General features: G+C 39.9%; 1 protein-coding gene across 1 annotated transcript; it reads right to left on the bottom strand.

Moving 5' to 3' along the window:
* Positions 1-922: 922 nt before the first annotated feature.
* On the bottom strand, positions 923-23,092 carry LOC137850794 (sodium-dependent neutral amino acid transporter B(0)AT1). The gene is made up of 12 exons (XM_068671214.1): positions 22,790-23,092; positions 16,275-16,415; positions 14,590-14,727; positions 12,792-12,973; positions 11,922-12,032; positions 11,041-11,153; positions 9,170-9,298; positions 8,513-8,669; positions 7,060-7,264; positions 5,454-5,613; positions 2,787-2,949; positions 923-1,622 (listed from the first exon to the last, which is right to left on the bottom strand). Exons 1-12 carry the CDS (start codon positions 22,989-22,991, stop codon positions 1,413-1,415), a joined length of 1,911 nt encoding a protein of 636 aa, XP_068527315.1. The 5' UTR covers positions 22,992-23,092; the 3' UTR covers positions 923-1,412.
* Positions 23,093-26,639: the final 3,547 nt, after the last annotated feature.

The following is a 26,639-nucleotide window of genomic DNA, read 5'->3' as shown; positions in this document are numbered from 1 at the left end:
GCTTCTGCTGCGTTGAGTGCTGCAGAGCACCTCTTCTGGTTTGAAATGTTAGGTGTTAAAGCAGCTAGCTGGCTATCTATTTGCTAGTTCTTAAAATAAATAAAAGCTCTTATCTTTTGATATGAAATTTCAAACCTCTCTTGGTTATGTTCCCAAGCAAATCCAAGGCAGGACTCTGCTCTGGACAAGACCACATATGTTTGGGTATCAGAATCCAGTCCATTTTCACCACAACTTCTTGAGGTTAATCACTTCCCACCTGTCAATGAATCCCAAGTGACTATTTTTATTGTTCATTAAATAGTTACTGAGGAATGTAACAGCTGAGTGCTTGCCTTCAAATGAAAGCCTGTGAGAATGACTTTTTTTTGTTTTCTGTCCAAAATACCAGGGTTTTGCTGTTTTGCACTTCAAACCACTTCAGTACATGCCACAGAAAGCAGCACGCTCACCTCTATCCCTGCCACCTGCAGCCAACTGCTTCAGGCTCAGCTGAGTCCATTCTCAGTGGCTGAGCTTTTCTCAGTAGGAAAATCACCTCTCAGTTTGGTGTGGATATACTCTAAAATTATACTCTAGAGTCTATGTAGAGTTGGAAAAGACCTTCAAGATCACCAAGTCCCACCACTAAACCATGTCCCTTAGTGCCATGTCCTCATGTCTCTTAAACGCCTCCAGGGATGGAGACTCCACCACTTCCTTGGGCAGCCTGTTCCAATGCTTGACCACCCTCTCTGTGGTGCTCCTTTCTCTCTCCAGAGACCACGTAAGGAATGGGACTGCTGACTTACCTCCCCTGCCTCACACAGAAACGTGAAGCACAAAACAATATCAAGGTAGGTGTGTGAGTGCCCATGTGCTTGGACATCATAGGCAGTTAATAATACACATATATAAATAAAATAAAATACACAAAATCTCATTTCCATACTTAGAAATGTTTTTTATTAAATATTTTCAACTTCTGTATGAGATATAATATTGGTGGCTTTGTGCAACACGGTGGCATGTAAAGTAAAAACAATTTAAGGTGCAAGAGAAGTCAGTATAAAATTACCCTTCAGATTGGTAACCCAACCAGCATGATCGGACATGGAAGAGTCACTTATGGCTTGCCAAGCGCAGTGCATCCGCAGACAGAGACCTCCAAGACAGTTTCAAACAAGCTGGCTTCAAAACCAGAAGCAGGATAAAGGATTTGGCCTGGTGCTCCCATCACTTGCAAAGGTGGACGCTTTGCTTCCAGGATCCAAGCTATTACCTCTTCACAGAACATTGCATTGTAAAGAGAACAAATATTTACCTGGAAACAGCACACAGTTATCCTTTTATGGCAACAAAATTAATTCTGGATTCTTAAAGAAATTTTTTTCCTTTCTTCTTGTGGCATTCTTCCACATTTTTACAGGGCTTTATGCTGAATTCTTTAAGTTTCCATTGACGGAAGTCTCAGATATGGCTCCTATAAGGCCTGTGCGATCCTTTTTCTTCTGATAGCAATTTCTGATGGCTTTGTAGATGGCAAAGGCGGGGATGACCAAACTCGGCACGCCGGCAAGTATTACAATAATAGCATACACCCAATTGGGATATCCAACCTTCTGTGTTTTTGGGAACTCTTCCTGAAAGAACAAACAAGCAAGCTGTAGGAAGCCATGTGGAGCATATACCCGTGAGCATGTACTTGTTCAGTATTTTAATAGAACAGAAACAGGACCACAGCAGCAGCTAGACACGAGGAACAGCCATTTGCTGCTTCCAGAGCAGTTTCCAGCTTAAGGGTTGCAGTCTCAGTCATCTGGGATTTATTTTTTTCTTAGAAGCGATGGGGAGAAAAAATACGGTGAGGAGCAGGGGCTGCTGCAGGGGAACCAAGGCTTGGTGGCCAAATAGCCCATGGGCAGGCAGGCTGAGAGCAGGGTGTGGGAGCACCATCAGGGTTTTGAGGAATGGAGCTGGTGGAGGAGGGAGAGGAGAGAGAAGCCCCATTTCCCTATCTTCCTTTCTCTCCTGTCTTATTAAAATAAAAGTATTATTAAAATAAAAGGTGACCTTCACAAACTTAATGCGCTGTATGCCTGTCTTTGCCCCAAGAATGCTGACTTTTATAAGGCCAGAGAGCAAAAAATCAGAGCTAGGTAGGCAGGGAAGAAGAGATGAGGTCCTGGGGAAAATGATGGGTCCCCTTCCTTTGTCTTGTTATGCCCTCCCCGGTACCACATACAGCTTATTATTCTTCAAGGGGAGGAAAGGTAATGTAGGTAATTTATTAGCCTAATTATAATTCAAATGATGCAAGTATACTTGGAAGAGTGAAGAAGAAATCTGGGTAGGAGAATATTAATTTCTTCTGTTAGCATTGAGTAACCAGCACTACTCCAGTTCTGTGGTCTTAAGTGCACATGTAAACACATTCAATATCAAAATGCCTTCACAGACTTGGTCTTTTGTCAACACAGAAAGGTTGTGACATTTCCAGCTCTTCTATAACCCCTACCATGGAACTGATGTCTGTTTAAGTGGTCCTGTTCCAGTCTTACCTGACAACTGGATTAATGTTTGGGCTTTACCCAATTTAGAAAAGCTGCTCAGGTGCTGCTGTGTATCAGTTGTAGGCAGTACAAATCAGGACTTATTTTTCTAAGTGTTATTTTTTTTATGGCTTTATGTTTTGTAACAAGTTTTTTACCTGCAACCTGTTTCAGGTGGGAAATTAATATGTCTCTGGAATTAAAGAAGAATATATCCAGTAACTCTGAATAAATGAGTTGGTTTTCTATACTTACATAGCTAGGATCCCAGACACTGTAGAGCAGTTCTTCATTGACCTTCACCACAAAATAGAAGAAGAAGATAACTAACATAATGAGAGGGCTGATAACTCTCCAGGTCACCTGCCAGAAGATATTGGGCTTGTGTCCAATCATGAACTCAATATCCTTGTTAAACCTAGGGACGAAAACAGGAAGTTCAGAGCCATAAAAACAGGAAAGGATCAAAGGCTGCCTGCTCAGAAGCAGGAAAGTTCAAATGACACCTAGCTGTGCTTCCTCGGACTTTGCCTTGGTCCCTGTGTCAGGACTGGCAATGACATCAGGAGGTAAGCCCCAGCAGTGTGAATTTAGGCAGATATTGCTGTAACCATGCTAAAAGTTTCTAACTCATATCTCCCAGAAGTAAGTCAGGAAAATTAGTTCCAGAAATGTACTTTCTTAAACAATTCTGTGAGCTATATACAAAGTAGTTCCAGCAAGAAAGAATCAGTGTAGACAGAGTTTCCCTATAATATGTTGCAGTGTTTTAGGATTTTTGTAAGCATTTCAGAACTGCATCAATTAAAAGAATTGACACAATATTAAGAGGAAGCAAATTGGAGCAAATTTAAAAATTAGATTCTAAAAATAATACTTGTTTAATCTGGATTTCTACCAGTTTTCTCAGGCTGACTACTGAAGTAGTATTTAGCTTTACGCTTGTTTCATGAAGGACACCTAGAAATGTGTCATTTAGGTTAAGCACAGAGCGCACAATGGAAAATGGGACAAAAATGTCTCCACAGGAAGAATCTAACTCTGCATTGCAAGTGATATTGTCCTGAATCTAGTTTATGACCCCTACAAGTGCTACGTGCACACATTGCCTAAATAAAAATTAGTTTGGCAGTTTGGGGCTTCTATTGTTGTTTTACCTGATGCAGTCCCATGGGCAAGCCCTGGGGAGGCAGCACACTGTGCTGCATCTCTCGGCAGCCCTGCAAAGGTGGTGAACACCAACCATGCAATGTTGAGCTAGAGGAGGTTCCTTCTTTTCCCTGTATAAATGCCCTTTGCCCCTCTGTGTGGAGTGCTCTGCTCTGTCTGCCAGTTGTGGAAGAAACAGAGAGAGCATCCTTCACTGCTCCTGCCAAGGCAGGGCCACATCTTATGGGCGACCCAAAACTTTGGAGGCAGGAGAGAATGGGTAGGATGTGGCAGTGGAGCTGAGGTGGGGAAAGAGGAGCTCCATGTTCCAGTCCCTGTCATGGATAACTCGCAAGTCCTCCTTCTGCAAGGAGAGCCACCATTTTACCAGTGACTCTTCTTCAGATTTTGAGAAGAAGATCATGGACACTCCTCTGGAGCAGATAACACCACCTTGGGGCAGCCCTGACAAGCTGAGAGCATCTCCTGTCCTCACTTTTCCCACCAGCATGCTGGTGCCCTTTGCCAGCCCTCTGAAATGCCCCACTGCCTCCAACCACTCTACAGGAAACCCAGATACCATCTGCAGGGACATGCAGTGGCTATTAAAGTGGGACATTAAAGGCTGGCATTGAAGCTCCTATCTGAATCAATCCCACAATGGCCTAGACCCATGTTTATATCCTGGGAATAGTTTTAGTTTGTCTGTGTAAAGTGTTGTGAGATTTTAAGAGGAAGGAAAAGTGATCAAACAAGACTTTTCTGTCCTCACCAAATTAAAATAAGCATTCTTTCACCAGGGTCCTCCCTGTGCTCACCTAATTTACCTAAACGGACTCGTACCTCCTCAGGTATCAAACTGTAAGTATTGGAGCAGGAGCCAGAGGTCCTTCACCCCATTGCCAAGAGCTGCACAGCCAGAGGGCTGGCACAGACTCAAGCAGCAGCTACAGGTGGTTGAAGGTCCCCATAATATTTTCATATTAATTATGAATGGAAAGGTGGAGAAATTACATCTCTAAAAGGTGGGTTTATTACATCTCTAAAAAGTTGTTAGGAGAATTACTCACTGCTAAAATAGATAAAGTCCTGAACACAAGAGGAGCATATCTCCGTAGCCTTGGATTTGCATCCTGTTGTAAAACAGTATCTGCAACCTGCAGGAGGATGCCTGCTTTGCACACCATCATCTAGCACTCATTTTAAACATTCCTGCAACAGACCTGTGTTTTAAGCTTTTAGCTCAGTGTGTTTGTACTGTGCTTCTACTAATTAAATACTTCATGTAATTATTCTGAAGAGGGTTTGTTGTGAATGCCACCATATTTACACTGTAAGTGAGCTATAGTGGCATTTATATAATTGTTGCAAATAAGTATATAACAAAGCTTATTTTAAAAATAAATTATTTGCACTCATATTATTTTACTCTAGGGTACTTGGTAATGCTTAATATTCTCTTTCTGTACCTTAGGGATGTGCTTATTTCAGCTGGCTGTTATAGAGCATTATCTGTCACAGCGTATTAACAGAAAAGTGGAAAGCTTTCATGTACAAACAAAAATCCCCATCAAATCCTTAAAAAATCATCTTTTTGTCTTGTTGAGATCTATTTTAGAAACCTAAATCATATAAGCCACCCTAAACTACAGTTGCATAATTCTAGAAATTTCTCTAACAGAAACAGTGTGCATTGAGTTGTAGCAAGATTGCAGCTAGACAACCACTCTATTTACATGCTATTTTCTAGTGAAATTTAACTTTCTTTCATACCTGTCTATTCCGTAAATGTAGACAACTGAAAACATCTCACAAAATGCGATTATTAGCAAAGGAATAGAGCCAGCAAAACTGTCGAACAAACTCAGCCAGTAATTACCAGACGCCAGGACAAAAATAAAAGCTATCAGGTAAGACCCTGCACAGATGAGACCTGTGAAAGACAAAAAAAAAAAAAAAAAAAAAAAAAAAAAACGAAAAAAAAAACAGAAAACAGTAGGTTTAGACACAGAAAGAAGAAAAAACAAGCAAGCAAACAAACTACAACAACAACAAAACCAAACCAAACCCAACCATTCAAACAAAACCAAGTGAAACTGGGCAGACTTCTGAGCTCCTCAGGTGTACTGATTTGCTTGTCTCAGAGCACCACAGCCATGTTCAGGCAATCAGGGCAGCCTCTGCTGCTGCTGTGGAGCTACCTTGCCTTGCAGAAAGCTTGCCTGAGGAAAATGCACATCAGTGGATAAGGAACTAGCTAGATGGCTGCACACAGAGAGTGGTGGTGAATGGCTCTATGTCCAGGTGGAGGCCCGTGATTGGTTTCACTCAAGAGTCCATCCTGGGACTGGTACTGTTTAATATCAGTGACATGGACAGTGGGATCAAGTGCACCCTCAGCAAGTTTGCAGATGACACCAAGCTGAGTGGTGTAGTTGATGCAACAGAAGGAAGGGATGCGATCCAGAGGGACCTGGACAAGCTTGAGAAGTAGGCCCATGTGAACCTAATGAGGTTCAACAAGGTCAAGAGCAAGGCGCTGCACCTGGGCGCTGCAATCCCAGACACGAGCACAGACTGGGAGAACTCATGGAGAGCAGCCCTGCAGAGGACTTGGGGTTTCTGGTGGACAAAAAGCTTGACACAATCCAACAGTGAGTGCTTGCAGCCCAACTGCATCCTGGGCTGCATCTACAGAGGGGTGGCCAGCAGGTGGAAGGAGGGAAGGGATTGTGCCCCTCTGCTCTGGCCCTGAGAGGCCCCAACTTGTAGTGCTGCATCCAGGCCTGGGGCCCCAGCACAAGAAGTATGTGGGGCTGTTAGAGTGGGTCCAGAGGAGGGCCACAAGGCTGGAGCACCTCTCCTGTGAAAAGAGGCTGAGAGAGTTGCGGATGTTCAGCCTAGAGAAGAGAAGGCTCCGGGTAGGTCTCATTGCAGCCTTTCAGTACTTAAAGGGGGCTTATAAAAAGATGGTGACTGATTTGTTGGTCAGACAGATAGTGATAGGACAAAGAGGAATGGTTTTAAATTAAAAGAGGGGAGATTAGATGTTAGGAGGAAATCCTTCGCTCAGAGGGTGGTGAGGCACTGGCACAGGCTGCCCAGAGAAGCTGTGGATGCCCCATCCCTGGAGGTGCTCAAGGCCAGGCTGAATGGGGCTTTGGGCAACCTGGTCTGGTGGGAGGTGTCCCTGCCCATGCCAGGGGGTTGGAACAAGATGATCTTTAGGGTCCCTTCCAACCCAAACACTTCTATGATCCGATGAATTTTAGAACAAACTTGCCATTATTCCACATGATTAATACTGCCTTTTGTAGCATATAAACTACTCATTGAAGAGGTGGGAGTGGGCATCACTTGTCTCTGATAAAGCACTTACCTGTAACAAGTTCCTTAGGCCATTTAGGGGGTATAATGTTAAGATCTTGTAAAGGTACAAGCACACCTTCCATGTTTCCAAACATAGATGACAAACCCAAGCAGAATAGCATGATGAAGAAGAGGATGGACCACAAAGGTGAGACAGGCATCTTGGTGATAGCTTCAGTGAAGACAATAAAGGCTAAGCCAGTTCCTTCAACTCCCTGTGGAAGATTTCAGAAGCTCCAAAAATTAGGCTCACTAATTCACACAGACTTTAAATTTACATCTGTATTCACTAGAGTTGGTGTATACTACACCACACCACAATAATTATGCTTTTTGTTTCCACAAAGACCTCCCAATGCAGCAATGTATTTACTGTAATTATAATACAAATCCTATTTCATGGAACTGAAAATGAAAAAGCTGTGTGATACCATTTTACCCTTGATTGGCTGTTTATTCTAGCATAGTTCTGCCATCCATAAAGCACTACCACTAAGTGAGACTGTGGTGGAAAATGGTAGCAATGATAAACTGTCAAAGGATTATATAAACAACAACAACAAAAAAGTTTATTAGTGGTAGGAGAGTAGTTTGTACATCATGTGTGCCAGAAGACACTTTGAGTTATGATTTCATTTTTCAATATATTCATGTTGCTTGCAATAGAAATGATGTGACAACACTGCTTAGCCTATAAAATAAAAATTTCAGGACTCTGGATGCCAGCTTGGCAGCAAATCTGAGTCTGCTGTGCGTCTGCTCCCTGCTGTGTGTAATGCCTTGTGAGGTACCAGAACGGGCTGTCCCGTCTGAAGAGGCTGAGCCAAGGTTTCCAGTCCTCTGGATTTTATAGATACCTGTATTGATCTGTAATTCCCCACCTTTTCAACATATATATAAGTATATATATATATGTTTTAAAAATATAAAATCCCAGGTATATGGATTTAGTCACAAATCCTTCTTGTACCGTTTCTTTTAGCCTCAGTGTCAAGGTTCATCCTTCCCGTGTAGTGGCACACCTGTACTGATCAGGGCAGGGCTTGCCTCGCTCTGGGAGTCTCTCCCTTATTTCTCATCGTATTTTCTTTCCCACCACAGTTGCAAACAGGTAATTGCAGAGAAACGCCTGCCTCTGTTTAGCCAGGAATAGCAGGTCAGCCTGGAGCGCTTGTGTGTTCAGGTTCTTTTCTGACATGTTGCCAGTACTTATCAGAGGAATTAAACTGCTTATCTCCTCAAAAGCAAAATGATATTATATGGGATAAACAGAAGTAATTCTTTAGTACAAGGGCATTCTAAGAAAACCTTAGTCAGTGGGCTCCAACAGTGTAGAAACAAACAAACTGTAGAAACAAACCAAAAAAAACCCACACTCATGATGAAAAACAGTCAAAAAAAAAATGTTGTTATAGTTTCTACAGTATTAATGGTATTGATATGAGCTAGAGTGTACAACTTACATCATTCAAGAAAGTTTTCAGATCACAGGTTTCAAACTTAAGGCTTGCAAAAACCGTTGGATTAGTCATGTTGCATAACTGCTGCATTTGTTCAAAGTTATCTTGGGTTACATTGCCTTCTGGCAAGTCAAATGCATTCATCAAGGTGAGAATGTTTCTGTAAAAGTGAAATACAAGTACTTTGAAATTATTTATTTGTAAGCAGCATCGGGATTCATTCTGATCCTCAAGTTGTTAAGAACACAATGCCTTTTATTCAAAGGAAGCAATGCTTTATGTTGGTAGACATTAACTGCACATTAACTGCAGTTATATTTGAAATTACTGTTTCAGGAAAACAACAACAACTACAAAAAAACACCATTCAAATATGGAATGTCTTCCTGCTCCCCTATTACTTTTGGAAACACCAGGGAATAATGTAAAATATGGTTGCTTATGTGACATCTTTGTAGGAAATAAGGTGGCACAAACAATTTCCCCCCCCTGTGGGATGATTTTGATTTTCTGGAGTAATGGGTGGTCTGATACCATGTGGGTCAGGAGCTGTAATTGTTCAGAAACGACAAAAGCATTATCATCAGACTAAGAGAACTGCCTCAGCCAAACAAACATCTGTATATTCTTTTTTTTTCTTTTTCTTTTTCATTAACTTACCTGTCAAAACAGTCATCGTATCTTTCTGTGGCTCTGAATCCAATGATGGAGTATATGACAGTCGCTGCATAGACAGATGTGAAACCATTGATCACTGAGATAATCACAGCATCTTTCTCACAGTTGTTGCTGGAATTCAGAGAGAAAAAACAATGGATTTCAAGCACGTTCACAAAATAAATACTAAAAGCTGGCTACCAAGACTAACAAAAAAGTAGTCTGCAGATGCATAGGTACATCAATATGCCCTCTAACAATATTTGAGTACAGCTGTTAAGATTCAGTGAATTAAAACTTGGTGCCTGAAGCAATTTAATAGCTATGCTCTTCCTTTTTTTTTTTTTTTTAATCTTCAATCTTCTCAAATAATCCTATGAATAAGGAATAATTGCCTCTTTTTTTTTTTTTTTTTCCACAGTCTTTTGGAGATTAAAACAGGAGGGGCAAAGAAAGTATGTCTTGTTTTTGTGCCTAGAATGCACGTGTTCTCATGCCTGTTGGCGTAGGCTGTATCTTAGCAGCTGGGCTATTCTGCTGTGGGGTGAAAGATTTGGGTTTGAACTCAATCAAAAGGAAAAGGTGTACAAAAGCTTCTATAAAACTGCAGTACAGTGAAGCTGTGGTAGCCGAGACTATTTAGGAACAGTTTTGTTTGACTGATGGAAAAAAAATGGCTCAAAATGCCCCCACCCTTTGAAATACTATGGGAAGGTTATGCTGGCAAGGTCATACAGGCTCCCTATTCCATTGAGAAAGCTAAACTGCTTTGTAGAGACTTTTTTGCTGCAGATATTTCTTGCCAAAGTATCTGTGCTGAGATGGAAAAACTGCAGAGCCAGAAAGAGACTTTCATCTGAGAGAGAAGATAAAAAATCAATATGAAATTAGTTAATGGTTTTATTAGAAGGCTGTAAAGCTCTAGATATTGTATTTCTCTTGGGCAAGGCAAGACTCTTCAGAGTAATTTGATGTTGTCACGTATAATTTTATGATTACCTTTGAGGGAAAGCCAACAAAGACTTGTGGCACTGTGACCTTTCCTGATTCATAGTTTTGCAAGTAGATTTATAAGGGGTGGAGGGCATTAAATTGATTTTTATTTTTATTTTTTTTTTTGCTGTCCTCTGTTGTCAGTTTTTCCACTGTACCATGAGATTGTCAATGGCAGGCTTGATTAAAATAATTCTTTCTCTTAGAGAAGGTGAGATGCTCAAGCTCCTCCTTGTTATGAATGGGACCAAACTAGATATCTGAAACTTAATTTGGAGATATTTGTCAATAATATTAGGTTAAGGGAATGACACACGGTTTATCTTTCAAAAGGAGAATGCTGAAGGGATAGGTCATTGTTCCAAAATTTTGGGAGGTAATTTGCTTGTTGGGTCAGTCCTGGACAAAGGGAGTTGGTACTCCATCTCTTCCCTGGCCTCATCACATACATAAAGGAAGCAACTGAATTTGAATTTTAAAATGCCTCAATATATCTTCCAATCCCTAAAGCAAAGATTTAAGCCACAGTCTGCTAATTGCTTTGAAATGCTTGTAACATCACCTGTCTCCAGCAGTGTGGAGACAAACAGCAACACCACACGCTGAGCAGCCCTGCTCAGGAAGCTCCTAGTGGCAGGTAGCCAGGCTTCTTCTTTCCAGCCTGACCCATGCCATCTTTCTGCAGGAAGCCAGCCAGCTGGGACCTGAAATCTTGGCTTATGAGAGCTAGGATCAGCAAGATGAGCTGTGCCTTACCTGTTTGAGGGGATGGTGTTCCCATCTCAGGTAATTACTGACTAATGATGGAGCAGGAATGGACAGGCTTCATTTGAAAGAATGAAATATTCATAAAAAAAATTGGTTTTCGTCTGGATACTTACTGAACAGAGTTGTAACTGGAGAATGAAATGAGACCTCCAAAGGCCAGGGAGAAAGAGTAAAACACTTGAGCACCCGCATCCAGCCACGTCACTGGGTTAGCCAGCTCAGTAACCTGAGGTATCAGACATACAGCTTTAAGATTGTATACCATGGCTATTTACACTGAATATGAAGAATTTAAAACAATAATTAAAAGAAGAATATTGGTCATGCAGAATTTACCATTTTTGAGGAATGTTAAAAACAAAAGTTTAGCACTTTTGGCAAACTTAATTGCTTTCAAAAAGAAAACCTGTAGGTTTTCTGCAAGTATTTTGAAAATTGATAAAGAAATTACTTTCCATAGCTGACAGCTGCCATGCCTGTTTCCAGAAAAAGGTTTATGTTGTTTAGCATTAGCAATGACCACTCAGAGGTCTGCTCATGGAACATGAAAGCTCTTTTAATTTTGCTTAAAAGCTGTTGTATTGTTAAGCCATTCTCCTAGGTCTTTTATATAGCCATAGCGACTAGATGGGTTCTCTTCCCAACTCCCTGACAGGTGCTCTGTAGTTAGAGAGCATAACTGGTCCATAGCTAGAATACACAGCACCCCAGGAAAAGAAAGCAAGCTCCCTTGAAAGAACTTTCTTGTGTCCCTCTGCAATGATCCTTGCATCTTTTATAACAGACACTTTAATAACAGATGGTTGGGAGAAAGTATGTGTACATCTGTGTATTTTATATCCAATGTGAAGAAAGATTCACCTGTCAGAATCAAGGTTTTAAAGAAGTCTGAGGGATAGTTAGAAAAACACCCCTGAGAGGATTCATTTTTACTCAGCTGTTAATTACAGAGAGAACTACATCATGTTTCAACAAGGGATGGGCTGTGACTTACGTTGGGAGTGAAGAGATAAACAATCCCATTGACTGATCCCTTCAGTGTCAAGCCACGGATTAGAAAAATGGTGAGCACAAGGTATGGAAGAGTTGATGTTACGTACACGGCCTGCACAAGGAGCATGTAGATACAACAGTTAAATACAATGAAACACTTCAATAAATATAGCACCAAAGGGAAGAAGAGAGGGGAATGAACAAGGAATTGTGATTAACAAACAATAATGGCAAGTTTCAAATGAGTTGCAATCAACATACTACAGAAAACTATGCTCAAGAGAAACAGAATGTGAGTATATTGTGACAATAATTTTACAGTCATAGTGCTCTACTTAAGACAAATTGTCATTGTTGAAATTCAACTCATCATTCAAAAGCAGCATGGAAAATAATCTACACCCTGATATTGATGTTGCCAATGCAAGGATGGGATCTTAGGGCGTCTCTGGACAGCAGAATATTGGTTACTTGTGCAGAGAGTACTAAGGGCTAGCACAAACCCAAGTAAATCTTATAGGTATGTTTTGAAGAGAATAGTAATAGCAGAAAGACAAGTACCTTGATCCTGTGTTAAAGGCTAATGTTAATGTGAGGGTACAAATAATTAAAGAGTGTTCTGCTAAGATCTGTAAGGACAAGGAAGCTGACCTGCTCACACCAACGTGCGCATAAATCAAACCAAATTACACCAAATAAAAATCCATTTCATTCAGCTTCCTTCTCCAAAAATCATTCCCGGTGATGCCACCTGTAGTTTTAGACATGCTTTCACCAAAGAAACAGGCAGTTTCTACAGCATGATTAGGTCTGTACGAATAAGGAATCACAACAGCATACCATCTGTTTTGTATAAAACAAAGTAGAGTACCTTTCCTGTTGTTTCAATGCCTCTGATTGTGCACACGTACAGTACGCCCCATGCGCATGTCAAACACAGCAAAAGCCACCACTGTATACTGCCTGAATCCGCAATAGAAGTGGAAGTGTTTAATGTTTCTCTGTACCAGAAATAATCCACAGGGGAGCTCTTGGCACACTCTTCTATGTAACCTGTAAACACAAAATAATTGTCATTCTATATTTATTCTATTTGCTTGAAAAAAAATTTAAAAAAAAATAAAAAAATAAACACAGGTGTTCAAAATTATATTACATAATGCCAGTGATTTTGTTCTTGGCAGATTTCAGATCCCTAGAGGCTGGTTTCACAGAAAAAAAAAAAACTGAGTTAATGAGAAAATGAGAACATGTTAAACAACATTCCTAAAAAATATTTTTAACAGGGAAACAGATGATATTGTTATTTCTATTAATTCAGATAAAGCAGATAAATTATTTGAGGTTCACTCAAAGACTCTTCTTTCTGTACAAATTCTCTTTTTTCGTACAAAAAAGTTAGAATCCTCTTGAGCCAAGGAGAATGTGGAGAGGACTTCTGAGTTGTTTTTTTCCACGTGCATGTCTATTGAATGGATTTATTTTTTTTTAAGTAGAGGAAAAGTAGCTAGGCAGATGTTTTTCAATGGTTGTGCACTCTTCCCACCTCATGTCAAACAAAAACAAAACCAAACAAAACAGCATTGGGCTTTTCATATACACCCTGTTGTGTCCTGCCTGGTGGAGCCCATGCTCCTGCCCACAGCCTCCCACAGCCGGACGACTCTTCACCTCCTTGCTCCGATCAGCAATACTTTCTTCGCCTTCCTGTTTTGTGGGGCATCGTTCAAGGTCTTGTCAGCTTAGGTTGGATTCTCAGCTGCCTGCAAGGCGCTGACCCATGCAGTATTCTGCCCTGGCCTGCCCTTACGCGAAGTGTTGCTGTCCAGATGCTGGGAGGAGAGGAGCACGGCTCCCAAGAGCCGCTCCCTGAGCCATGGGAACAACCTGTTCTATACAGTTTTGTGCAGTTTTCCTTTTTCTTTTCAATATGCAATTAAAGGGCTGTTGGAGAAGAGGTGGGAGGGAGCAAACAGGGACTGGAGTTTATTGCCACTGTGTGGATGAAAGGCAGTGTCTGGCATCTCTCACTGGTATGGCCAAAAGCTTTACATTCCCTCTCATATATTTATAAATAATTTCCATTATTTTCCGCTCAGCTGGACAGGAATGCTGAAACCTGACTACAATATGCAGATACTTTCAAGACTCAAGACTCCCAGATAGCTGTGAAACTCTCAGCACCATTTTAAACCAATACATATAGCACATTATCCATTTTACTCCCGGTTAAAAGACTTATGTGAGGAAACATGAATCTTTATCACTAGCACTGATGACTCGCATAAGAAACATGGAAGTGCTATTAGACAATGGGTCGTTCAGGCTGGCATATGTTAGTTATGAAGAAACATTGTCTAAATCAGGAAAACATTAATGTTTATGCTAGACTTCTGTTTTGTGAATATTCTTTATGTAAACATATCTGTCAAAATTGTTCCAATGGATTCAGCTCAGAAGTTTCATATTAAAAAAGTCCATTTTTGCCTCAAAGATTAAATATTGATTGTACTTTATAGAGAATGCATTTTAAAAAAATATAAATACTAAAATTCCTGAAGAAATTAGTTTGTCTTACTGTTGTCTTACAGAAAGAGTTCCTATTATTCTAGTTGCTAGAAATAAAGAAATGTGTTATGCAACAAAATACAGTGTTTCATAAAATATACCTGTTCTGTTGGCAGTGACAGGACAGGTGCTCCAAGGCAGGGGCTCTTGGAAGGAGTTGAAGAAGTACCACATTACCCAGGCAATGATAGTATTGTAATATAAACCCACTAGGAAAGATACAAACATTGCTGCTATGCCTGGGGAAAAAAAAAAAAAAAATAAATCAGAATACAATATAAATTTCAGCACTCTTTAATAAAGACATATCAAAACATAGTAAATAGAAAAAAAAAAAAAGAGAGAGAGAGAAAATAATAATTAAAACAAACAAAGATCAGTCCAACCGGATATAAGAATACTAAAGCAGCTACAACAAATTTGATTTCAAGGACGTGAAAATAATTCCTCTCTTCAGACTGTCAATACAAAGAAACATACTTTTACTCCTTCACTTCTCGAAAACATGCCAATAAATGAACTTAATGCTTCAAGGAAGGAACTCTAAGGCCAGAATCAGCACTCTTTTGCAGTGCACAGAGTGGAGCACAGTCACTAAATGGGGAAACTGGGCTCAAGTCCCATCTCTGGGCACAGGTGTGCATCATGGTAGGAGCCTTATGTTGTTGGTCCTCAGCAATTTTCTACCCTCCTCACTGTTCTAATTCCATGGTTTATAGCTTTTCCCTTCTCTTTTCCACCATTTCTTTCAGATGTCACTGCAAAGGTGTGTGTTTCTTGCAGGTGATTATGGCAGTCAGGAGGCACAGTATGTGGAAAGCCGTGAGATTTGAGCCAGTATTTCTCCTCCTCCACTTGCTCCCGAGTAACCTGCTGTGACTTCTCTGGCAGAGACTAAATGCTAATGATTAGGTCCTGAGGGCTCTTGGGCTCTGAAGAAGCTTGAAAAATTCCACTAGCAATATCTTTTGTAACTGATTTACAGACACATTTGATGCCATCAGCAATCTTAACTGGCTGCGTTTCTTCGCTTTCAGGTGTCTGGTGATCACAGGCTCACAGAACGGCTGAGTTTGGCAGGGGCCTCTGGAAGTCATCTGCTCCAATCCCTGCTCCAGCAGGGACACCCAGAGCAGGCTGCCCAGGACCATGTCCAGGTGACTTTTGGAGATCTCCAAGGTGGGAGACTATGGGGTCTCTCTGGGCAGCCTGTGCCAGCACTCAGTCATCCACACAGCTGCATAAAGCAGCTTTTACTGCATTGTTAGATGGCGTATTTGAATGCCCAGGAGTTTCATACAGATGTGAAGAAGCATATTCTGCAAAATGCTGTCTCCATGACTTTGAGTGTGGTACTTCTATCAGACATAAGAAAGTAACCTTACATGGAGCTGGAGTCTGACAGACCAATCTTGGGAAGATTTAACTATTAGCTATCCATAGAAGAGTTGCAAAACAAATTTTTGGCACACTTGACCGTCCTACTGGTAAAAACAGTAAATTGTCATAGCAAATGACAATATCTCTGAAGCCTGAAATTGGTGTCAAATTATGGAAAGGTTTTAACTAGACCCACAGTATCTGGGAACATGGACGCAAAATTTTCATGATGCTTTATCATGATTAGTCTGACCTATCAATGGAGAGCTAGTGAGAAAGGATAAGTAACAGATCTTGGCATCTTTTATGGCACACCAGAGTAAAATTCTGAAGTTGTGCTCTTAAGGTTATCAGTTCAGAGACAAGTGCATTCTCATGTGTTTTTTAATATCTTCTTCAGACTTACCAACGCCTTTCAGGGTAGGGTGGATGGAACTCCAGACTCCCACACTGCCTTTCCTCAGCCTTTGACCAATGGCAAACTCAAGATGAAGCAGGGGGATACCCTCCAGAATCAACAAAATCAGGAAAGGGATCATGAAGGCTCCTGTAATGGATAAGAAAAAATGTTTCCTGTCAGTGAAATACTATAATAAAGTACAAACTTCAGTTCTGCTGGCTTTTCAAACAGTGCCTGAATTGTAGGCATATTTGTGGAAACCCTCCTCCAATTTCTAAACAATGCTTTTGACTGATTGACCATGCAGGAAACTTCATTACGTTTCAGGTAGGAATTCTTATTTTTGCCAAGTGGCAAACATAAACCATTATTATACAGTCCCAAGGTTAAATTCCAAAGGAGCTACCTTTGGATTGGCAATGGAAGACATATTATTTCTTTCCTGGCATGACTTCCATTTTTTTTTTTTCTGTGAAAGTTTATGGTTTTATAATTGTGAATCATACAAATTATATGAAGTAGTTGAATGAACTAAGCAAGATGCCTGGAAAGATTAGTCAGGAGCCTGGGGCTGGGTGCCAGTCTCAGTCAGGCTGTCTCCACAAAATGGCCAGTAACTCTTCCTGACAGCTGAGTTAAACAGTTTTTATTTTTTGGTAGGAGAGATCTGAAGTTCAGGGTTCGAATCTTGTTACGTATGACAAGGCTGTTTAGTATAGGACAAATATTTTCAATTCATTTTTTCCTTATTATGTTTCCTTATTATCTTCCTCAGACTTGGAGAAAACATATGACACCACACCAGAATACGAAAGTGCAGAGTCAAATGCTTGAAGACTGTGACATATTGAAATTGTGGTTATCAGTCATCACATCTTCATCTTCCTAATTATACAGCAAATAACTTAAGTATATTAAAAAATGCAAAACACTGTGAACTGTTCAGGGTTGGGTACTTGCTGACTTTTTCCCCATATATGCAATGAAAATCAGATAGGAAGTGACAGAGGAAATAAGAAGAATGGAAACTGTAGTTTTGAATTCAAGGCAGTTTAATGTTTGGAAGTGTGTGCTCATCTGTTTTGTTGCGTATCTTCATAATGTCATATACACCAGAGTTTTAGAAACGATCCATACTGCGAAGTCTTATTTTTCCATGGCCTTTAATGAAGTCTGCTAAAAACAACACTGTTGTTTCAAGCAGTCACTATTATACTGAAATCAGCCAGCTGTGATTTATTGCTTTTTTTTTTTTTTTGCTTCCACTCCTATGGAACTCAAGTAATTCTAGTTACTCACCTGTCCTTCACTGTCATTTTAAATATTTGCTAATCACTATTGGTACTGACATTTAAACTCATAAAATTCTATTCAAAATGCTGAGCACTTCGAAAACACACAGGTTACACATCTGAATGACTAACTGCTGATACACTAAAAAATACATATTTTGAATCTAGTTGCAAAAGGGATTTTATAGACATGATATTCCCAGACTTATTTAGAGCATTTCATTTAGCACCACAGAAATGTCTAAAATACTAAACTAAATATCTAATACTAAACTAAAAATCTAAAATACTTCAGAATCAATGTATCTCATCTTGCATGCATTAAAAATTGGCTATCAATGTAAAAATATAGACTGACAAAGTGGAGAGGTTTCAAAGGAGATCCAGAAGAATATGACTCAGGCCATAATTTTCGTTAGTGAAAAACTGAAGGATTCAATATGAATTGTTATTTGTAGAGAAGTTTGTTGAACTTTCAACTCTACTGACTCTTCTGTTTCTTTTGTGTCAGTATATCGCCTTGGGAGATGGATTACGTGGACATCGTCACCAAGGAGGACAGTATCCCATTTTTCTTTCCCACTTTGCATATCTCAGCATCCCTTCCCTTTCCGAGACCGTGAATTCCTTGCAACAAGATCCTTGCATTAGTGGGGTGCAGCTACCTGTTAGATGTAGGTGCCTCTGACTGGTTCTCTCTCATCTCAGAGGAAAGCAGACATTTTGTAATGCCAGAAGGGAATGAAGGATGGTGGTCTAGCTTCTGCCCTAGAACTGAGGAAATAGAACTACTACCTAAAGCCCTTGGTAATGATGCAAAAGGCTTAATGTACTTCACTGTCTGACCCATTTTGTCTGTAAGGACCTGCTTAGCTGTGCTGGAACATGATCTGGTAAGCACTTAAGGGCCTTTCTTCATCTGATCAGACAGTGCACACAGATTTGGCATCAAAGGGCTTGTGCTCTGCTGGTACTCCACCCTGTTCCTGTAAGTAATACTTCTCCCAGCTGTTTTACTCTTGCTTTCACAGATTGCAGGACATTTGCAGTGTATGTGATAAGTGCCCTCTCACTGTTGTGATCCATCCCTGTACACCCGGGTGGTGGCTTTCCTCCTGTATGGGAGTGTCTGTGGGACAACATCCACTTGCAAAACCTCTGGCTTTTCACATAGATAAAGTTAGTTATCAGTGTACGGAGATTGAAGCAGGTGGAAACATGCCATATTCTCCTATCTTGTATCAGGCTGGCACATGCTTGCTCTCCCAGAACTCTCGCTCTGGCCAGGAACTCTCATGACAGTAAGATGAGACAAGGTGACTGTGTTTGTATAAGCAATTTGAGTTTCAGAGCATTCTTTCAGTTTTAATCCAGAAGCCCAAGACACTTCCTGAGAGTCTGAAACCTGACCCTACAAAGTTTGTAGGCATGTTCTATCTTGACCTTTCATTTTTGTCTCCCATTTTGGATGCTGGATAGGCCTCTGCTATATAGCAATCTCATTTCTCTCTGGTAAAGGTCTTCCTCAGCAATGGCTCACAGAATCACAGAATATCCTGGGCTGGAAGGGACCCATAAGGATCTTTAAGTCCAACTCCTGACTCCACACAGGATAACCTAGGAGTTAAACCATATATCTCAGAGTGTTGTCCAAATGATTCTTGAACTCCATCAGGCATGGTTACAAGGACTATAAAGGCTGTTTATTTCCTTATGCAACAAGATCAGGGAGAGAATTTCTAATCAAGTCTCTAAAAGATCTTACAGTGGCCTGATGAAGAAGAGGGGTGCATCTCCATTAGGAACAAAGATGGTTAAGAAATGTCATTCACTATGAAGAATTAGAAGCATTTTCTTTTAAAATCAAGCAACAAAAAAAGTATCAACTTTTCACTTTTGAGTAGAAAGCAGTCTGACTGACGTTCTGTTTTGGGCTCCATTTTTCCATGGTTGAGCCATTTTTGCAGGTCTTAACTGCAAAGCGCACCTCCTCTCACAAAACTCTAGCAGTCTGGGTAGACATCAAGCTTCACTCTCCGAGATAACAAGATCCAGGAATAGCACTGTCCCTGCACAATAACTCTCCAAATGCACAGCACGATCTATTGCTCCAAACCTCTTAAAATTAAGCCATCTTCTGTGGTAAGAGGACATGCCACAAGTGCTCCATAAACCTCAAGGGCTTTCCTGAGGTCTCAGGATACTTAGAGATACTTTTATTAGGATGTCATAAAAGAAGTCTTTAAGCATGACACATCTTTGAAGAGCAATCAGATAAAGGAACTCCATGACCTTTGCACAGCCACAGAAAGGAGAAAGGATGTCTTTCTTATAGTCACCTATCTAATAATTACAATGAACCCTGTAGAAATGTATACAAATAATGAGTAATCTCTCCAGTTGGAAGACCTTACAGCTGAGATATGACATTCTAATCTTGCTTTAGTACTGTATTTCAGAACCCGTTGTATTTGAAGATCTGCATAGCTATTACACATTTTTTGCTTAAGTGTAATCTAAGATTTTCTAAATTAAAATTGAAAAAAATATATTATTGATTTCACATAAAGGAAATACAGAGTGAGGAAGCTATCCTGCATTGACTCTGACGTCTTTGTTGTCATTTCATTCAGCATATTATGCATGGAGATGAAAATGTTCTCCTTTATGCAGTGGCAAAGTTTACTGGAGGCATATGCAAGCTGTAGACTTAGATTTTTTTTTTTTAATTGATGGTTTAAATATTAAATATACTTTTTTTTTTTTTTTAATAATACTCATCAGGGATGAAACTAAAATGTTTAACATTTGATTAAATGACATGTTGCTCAATAAAGGTTAAACAAAAGCTATGTGTAATGTCAGATAGAGCTATCACCTGAGAGGAAGTTTCAATCTCATTATGCTAGTGAAAACACTGAGGCAAACACTGTAGCTTTTATACTGTGTGTATATGGAAACCTAGTTTGCCTGTGGTAATGATGTATTTTACAGCTTTTAAACATGGTCCCGCTGCCTGTATGCCCATCTCCCCATTCTTTCTTCTCTTCCTGCTTTCCCTCATACTGCCTGTTGTTGATTCCCAAGGCACCAGAGCAATGAGTTAATCTCCTTGACCAGTATGCTGAGTGGCAAAGACTAAGGCAAAATTTGTATAAATGTCTAGGAAATATGGATTTCCAACTGAAAGTAGATGAAGCAAGACTGAGATTGTGCAATCAGGTACGATGCCAAGCTGCAGTGACTACATGCACCTACGGGGAGCTGTGAATGCAGCTGAATAGGAATTAGAGATGCAGGAACCAGAAAATCTCACTAGATAGAAGGCATCTCAACACCAAAATATCTTCAAAAAGAAGAACTTCAAGATCTGTTTTCACAATACTGGTAGTGACATGTTCTAATTCAAAGCCATTCTTTCACAAGGCAGCAAAGAGCTTTTTATTTTCCTGATTGAAGGGAGAAGTTGAAGAACAGGAACTGTAATGAGAGGACATCAGTGGTGGCAGGAGGTGAGGTGGATTTAGACCCAGCAGAAGAAACTGAGGAGCACTGTGCAGCAGGGAGGGAGAAGGGATTGCACAACAGCTCTCCATCCTTAATCGTGATGAAGATAAGGAGTCCTTTCTAAGAAGCCATGAGATGGCATTGATGTCCACCGTTATGTTTTGATAATAAGTCACTGCTTTTGGAGTTCTGCAGAAGAATTGATAGGGAAAGCAGCTATATGGACAAATATCTGTACGGTAACTCTAATCCTGGAGCCAGCTATGTCATTTCCTTGCTGCGTGCTGCCTCACAACTTCTGCCTAAAATCTGAGAGTCCTAGGGATGCAAGAAGCAGGAAATAACTGTTGTTAGTGTTCCTGAGCAGGGACAAGCCACAGAATAATGAGAGAGAAATGGATGAACTAGAACATAGTGTATATACTGATACACACACAGAAGCAATGCATATCTCTTCAATGACATTAGTCAGAAAATCATGAGGTATACCAAGTTCTTTGTGTTTGCTGGATGTTCATTTTTTCAGCTGCATTTCATTCTGCCAGAACAAGATTGAAAGGAAAGCTTGGTGGAAAAGCAGGAGAGTGCCTGTAAATCAGGATGGGGAAACAGGGCGTGTTTACTTTCTAAAGGTAAGTAGAAGAACCTGAAAAGACAACAAGTGCCATGAATTTTGGAGATATCCATTCACTTTTTCAAATGGAAATAGTCATACATAGAACGGTGGTTATGACTTTTCTTGTCTGACTTGTAATTTTTTTGTTACAAGAGCTGGCAGTGCTGCACATGACCTCCAGTTTGCACTGCAAACCCTAAAAGCCAGCCCATGGAAGAAAAATCTTAGAATTAAAAGCATCTTCTCTTTCAAGTGAGTCAACTGAATAACGTGTAGTTTAAGTGCCAGTAACTCCCCACAGAGCCCTCCTTGGTCCCCACTGTAAAGAGGAAGAACAATTTTCAAACGTTTCTCTTTGTACATTTAACGTAAGCCACAAGTTTTCCTTCGGGATCAAATACCTCAAAGGAACAAAGACTTTTTATGTATATCCTGGAGTGAAATGCAAGTAGATGGTGAGCAGAATAGACATTCAGAAAACTGATGAAGGCATGACAAGCTCCTGGTGCAAATCTTTTATAATGTTCACTCAGTCCTGAACTGAACCCTAAGGTGTCACAGTAAATTATGTGGTAATTAGTGTATATTTGGATTTTAAACGACTTAATAATACGACAGCTAAAGTAATTAGTTAACTACTTTCGTGCTGTTACTCCTGTTATCATAAATTACACGTATACTGACAGTACAGCCAATAAATAGATAAGTCAAAAAACATTGAAAGCCCTATTATGAAAAGATCTTTTGGGGTCATGATCAGAATTATACTGCCAAGTAGTGTATTAATATTTAAAAATATACATTATATATGTATGTAAGTATGTATATATGTATGTAAAGTAGCATCAGTTTTAAATTAAGAAAACATACCACTTATATGACAGCATAAGACTGATTGCGTCCCACAATAAAAACAGTCCTTTTTCTCCTGTCAGCGACATGATCTCATAACCTGCAAAATAACCTTCTCCATCAGTCTTCTAGAGACGACCATCACTGTCTCTACAAGAACTGACTGGTACTAACCAAAGTATTCTATTATTTGTTCCTGAAAGAGATTGAACCTAGTTATACATGGTGTTAATTAAGATATATTAAAGACATACCTCCTCCATGGCTCTGGCAGAGATACGGAAACCGCCACACGTTTCCTAAGCCCACACAAAACCCTACGCACGTCAACATATACTGAGCCTTGTTGTCCCATTTTGGTCTGGAGTCTGCCTCTTCTTTCTCAAGGACCTCGAGTTCTGTGTGGGAAGGTATCCTGTCCTCCAGGCCAGGATTGGGTAACTGTAACTTCACCATGTTTTTAGTTTCCTGCCTGAAAAAGCTGCCCCTGCGAGGATTTTATGAAGCAGGCAGCTAGTTAGGAATCTGCACAAAAAGAGACCATCTATTTGCTGTCTTCAGCTATATATAGTGAACCTTTGGCACTAAACTTGAAAGTGCAGACTTGTGGTAAAAAGAAGCGTCAGCAAATCATTCGATTGACCAAGTCAGCTCTGACACTTATTAATGCTTTATCTGCCAAGGTTTTATGGAACAGTCTGTTCATCTACTATAAGGCATTGATTTCAGTTAATGTAATTCAGGAGATAATTTGGCTATAAACTGTAATCGCCTATAAGGTCATGAAACACCCCTCACCACTCCCATGTTTAAACTTACTTAAATACATATATAGCACTAACAAATACGGAATAAAGTGATTCCACTGGCCTCAGGCTTAACAAAGAGGTTTCATGCTAATTCTTATCATGAAGATAAACTGATTGTGAATCTCCATCACACTCATCTTCCCACAGTATAGGTTTACAAAATTGTATATTTTGTGATAATTACTGAAATGTTCTTCCTTCTCTGCAAGAGATCTTATTCTATTAAATGTCCTGACAAAAAGGATGGAGAATGAAAAGGATTATAAAATCTGACCTTTACAATCATAAGCATAATCTGCTTACCCTAAGGCCTCTAATCATTACAGAACAAGGTCTGAAGAACATAACATCTTGTAAATGGACTTGAATCAAAGGTCTCTTCACCTTTTCACTGACCCTATGATACACGGGTCAAAAAGAAATAAGAATCACAGGTTAACGAATACCGCAGATACTATTTGTGTCCGCATTCTTTCAGTACAATCATAACAACACAGCTGTCTGTACCTCACAGTTATCAAAAGGTAAGTAGTTGCTGCTGCATGCTATGTATGAAATCTAACACAGTGTGTATCATAAGAATTTTGTCAGATAAACCCTACAGGCTACTTACCTGTGATGATACAGGGTGATTAACATAAAGAACTAGAAGGGATCTTGTATGTCCAGCCCCTTCTGAAGCAGGTGAACACATCACAACATCCCTTTGCAATCTTATCATGTCAATTCAAATTGATTTTTATTTTTTTTTGCACTCCCTATTATTTCAAAGCTGGTCTAGAACTTCAGATCTCTTATGCCTACTTTCTACTTTAAAGAAACTAGCTTGATTTCTATTTCTTGTTTCTAAGAAATATGATATCCAGCTGTATTAAATTCAGGACCAGCTCATAATAATTTGTACTTGTGACAACTGCAGGTCAGTGCAGACCTGATCCCTGCGTTTAAACTGCCTCAGCCCCAGTTTTGCCAGGCTAAATAAAGCAAGGTGATTTAGTTTCTTCCTTGCAAAAAAAAGGCTCTCCATTATCTCTTGAACAGACAAGTTACCAAAAAAAACTTCACCCTTGACATAAAAAGCTATAACTGTATACAGCAGACCAGATGGATTTTCCCTGTGCCTTGTAATCAGGTACTAGTACTTCCCTAACTGTACTTAAAATATCTCTATTAATCTGCTGAGTCGTATCACTCACCTTTGTCTTGACCTCGTCAGTTCCGCAGATTAGCTGTCTCCTGATTACCACTGGATCAAAGCTTTTCTTCTCCTCAGGTGCTTCTTAGCTTGCAGCAGGCTATCTTTTTTTTTTTTTCTCAGTTACCTAAAGCATATTTTTTTATGGAACTCCAATACATTGAGGTACTTCCTTAGTTCCTGAATAATAATCTACTTTTTCATCATTAATGATACCTCTGAGCTTGCATCATGAGTGTTTCATAAAAATGCTACTTCTTTTGTCTTTGGTCATTAGTCTAAGAATGACAAAAGATTTGTTCCTAAGCTGTTCCTAAGCTGTTACTGCATTAGTAACTTTCTTCTGGACCATCATTTCTGCTTTCAGCACAGTTTGCCATCATCATCAGATATTTACTTTGTTCTTTGTTCAGTTTATATCTCCTGTAAGGCAACAGCTTTACTGATGTTCCAAAGCATTGCATTTACTGTGCTTCCTTTGTACAGAAAATTCATTTTTCATTTATAAATGACAATACAGAACTCTCAGATCCCAGCTCTTCAACTTCCAGAGAAGGACGTTGACTTCTTGGTCAATAGCAAGAAACTGCAGGTTCCACGAGCTTCAGGCTCATCTGGGTTATTATTCTGCCTGAAACAGAGGGAGAGAATCCAAACACTCACGTTGTAGGAAACGATATAGTAATAAATGGCAGGCAGATGACAAACAGGCAAAGCAAACATCCTCCTCTAGTTTAGGTCATAATATTTCTATTTTCCCTGACTTGCAGGCTTCATTTCTAGAGTTTTGCAAAATCATATATAGAAACTCTTGAGTTTCTATATCTGGATATATCTATATATGACATTTCTACATCTTATGATCAGATTCTGAATCAGATCACAATTACATAATGTCCAAACAATTTGTCTTACAGCTATAAAGAAATGACTCTATGTGATCATAAATCCTTGACAATCAAGATTTCTTATAGAATTTATTCTAAAACAGCACGTTTCTCTTCAGGCACAGTGTAAACTGATACTGAAGGAACTAATGTAGCCTCCTTTGGGAATCAAACTGAGGATAAATCAACAGGATAAGAAATAAATGCACAGTTGTGTTCAGATGATATGAAAATTTATCTTTGTTAAGCTTCACATGCGAGCAATTTGCGTCGGGATCCAAAACCACATTTCAGATCGCACTCTGCTGCATTAATCCATATTTCTGGAGAAGTTTATTTTACTTTGATAATACCGTGTTCCAATGGTTGTTAGCTGTTAAACATTTGCGGGAGCAAATATGCTGGTATAGCATCTAGCTCAAATTTCTTTATCGGTGTAATTGCAGGAGTAATGACCTCGCCGCGCTGTGCCTTTCTCTGGAGCACCTGCGGTGAGTGGCACTGCCACCAGCCCCAAGAGGAGCTGCAGTGGCACGGAGGGGTTGCCTACATTGCCACCCTGTGGACTGGAACAAACAAGTTGCACCGGCTGCTCTTGCAGAAGATGGCTTGTTCCTGCTCTTGCCCTCTGACGTGCCGGGGGACAAGATTTCTCAAATTAATTCACGCTAATTGCAGCACAGGGCTGTGCATTGCCACACAGAGACAGTGACATGCTGTCACTGGGCCCTTTCCTTTGTTCTGTGATAAACTTCTTCAAGTTATGCTAGGCTTAGGGCACGTCCCACAGGGTTTGTTATGGCCAGTAAACCCTATGAAATCAATCTTTTCACAATGGAAGCTGACAAACGAGACATATTCTGCCAGCAGCTAATTGCAAATGCAGGAGAAAATGGATCTTACCTTTCGATCGTTTTTTTTGTGATTAACCGTTTTTAATCACACATTGGCTTTTTGTCTGCTACACCCACATTTTCAACATACCAGTTTTTCACAAGTTAATGTGATTGAAAAGGAAATGTCCCTTTCTAGAGGTCATATATGTTATTGGAGTATATACACATATATATATACATGTATTTGTGGAAGAATATATGTATATTTTTCTTAGCTGAAGATGTCTTTCATCTAGCAGGACAACGAAGACATTCAGAAAGAGACGTGGCAATGGAAGGGGAAAGCAGCTATGGCAGAAGGATACCAGAGATGCAAA

The sequence above is a fragment of the Anas acuta genome, chromosome 2 (assembly GCF_963932015.1).
Source record: "Anas acuta chromosome 2, bAnaAcu1.1, whole genome shotgun sequence".
Classification (NCBI taxonomy): domain Eukaryota; kingdom Metazoa; phylum Chordata; class Aves; order Anseriformes; family Anatidae; genus Anas; species Anas acuta.
Note: the sequence above shows the minus strand (reverse complement) of the source record. Positions and strands in the feature narration are given on the sequence as shown.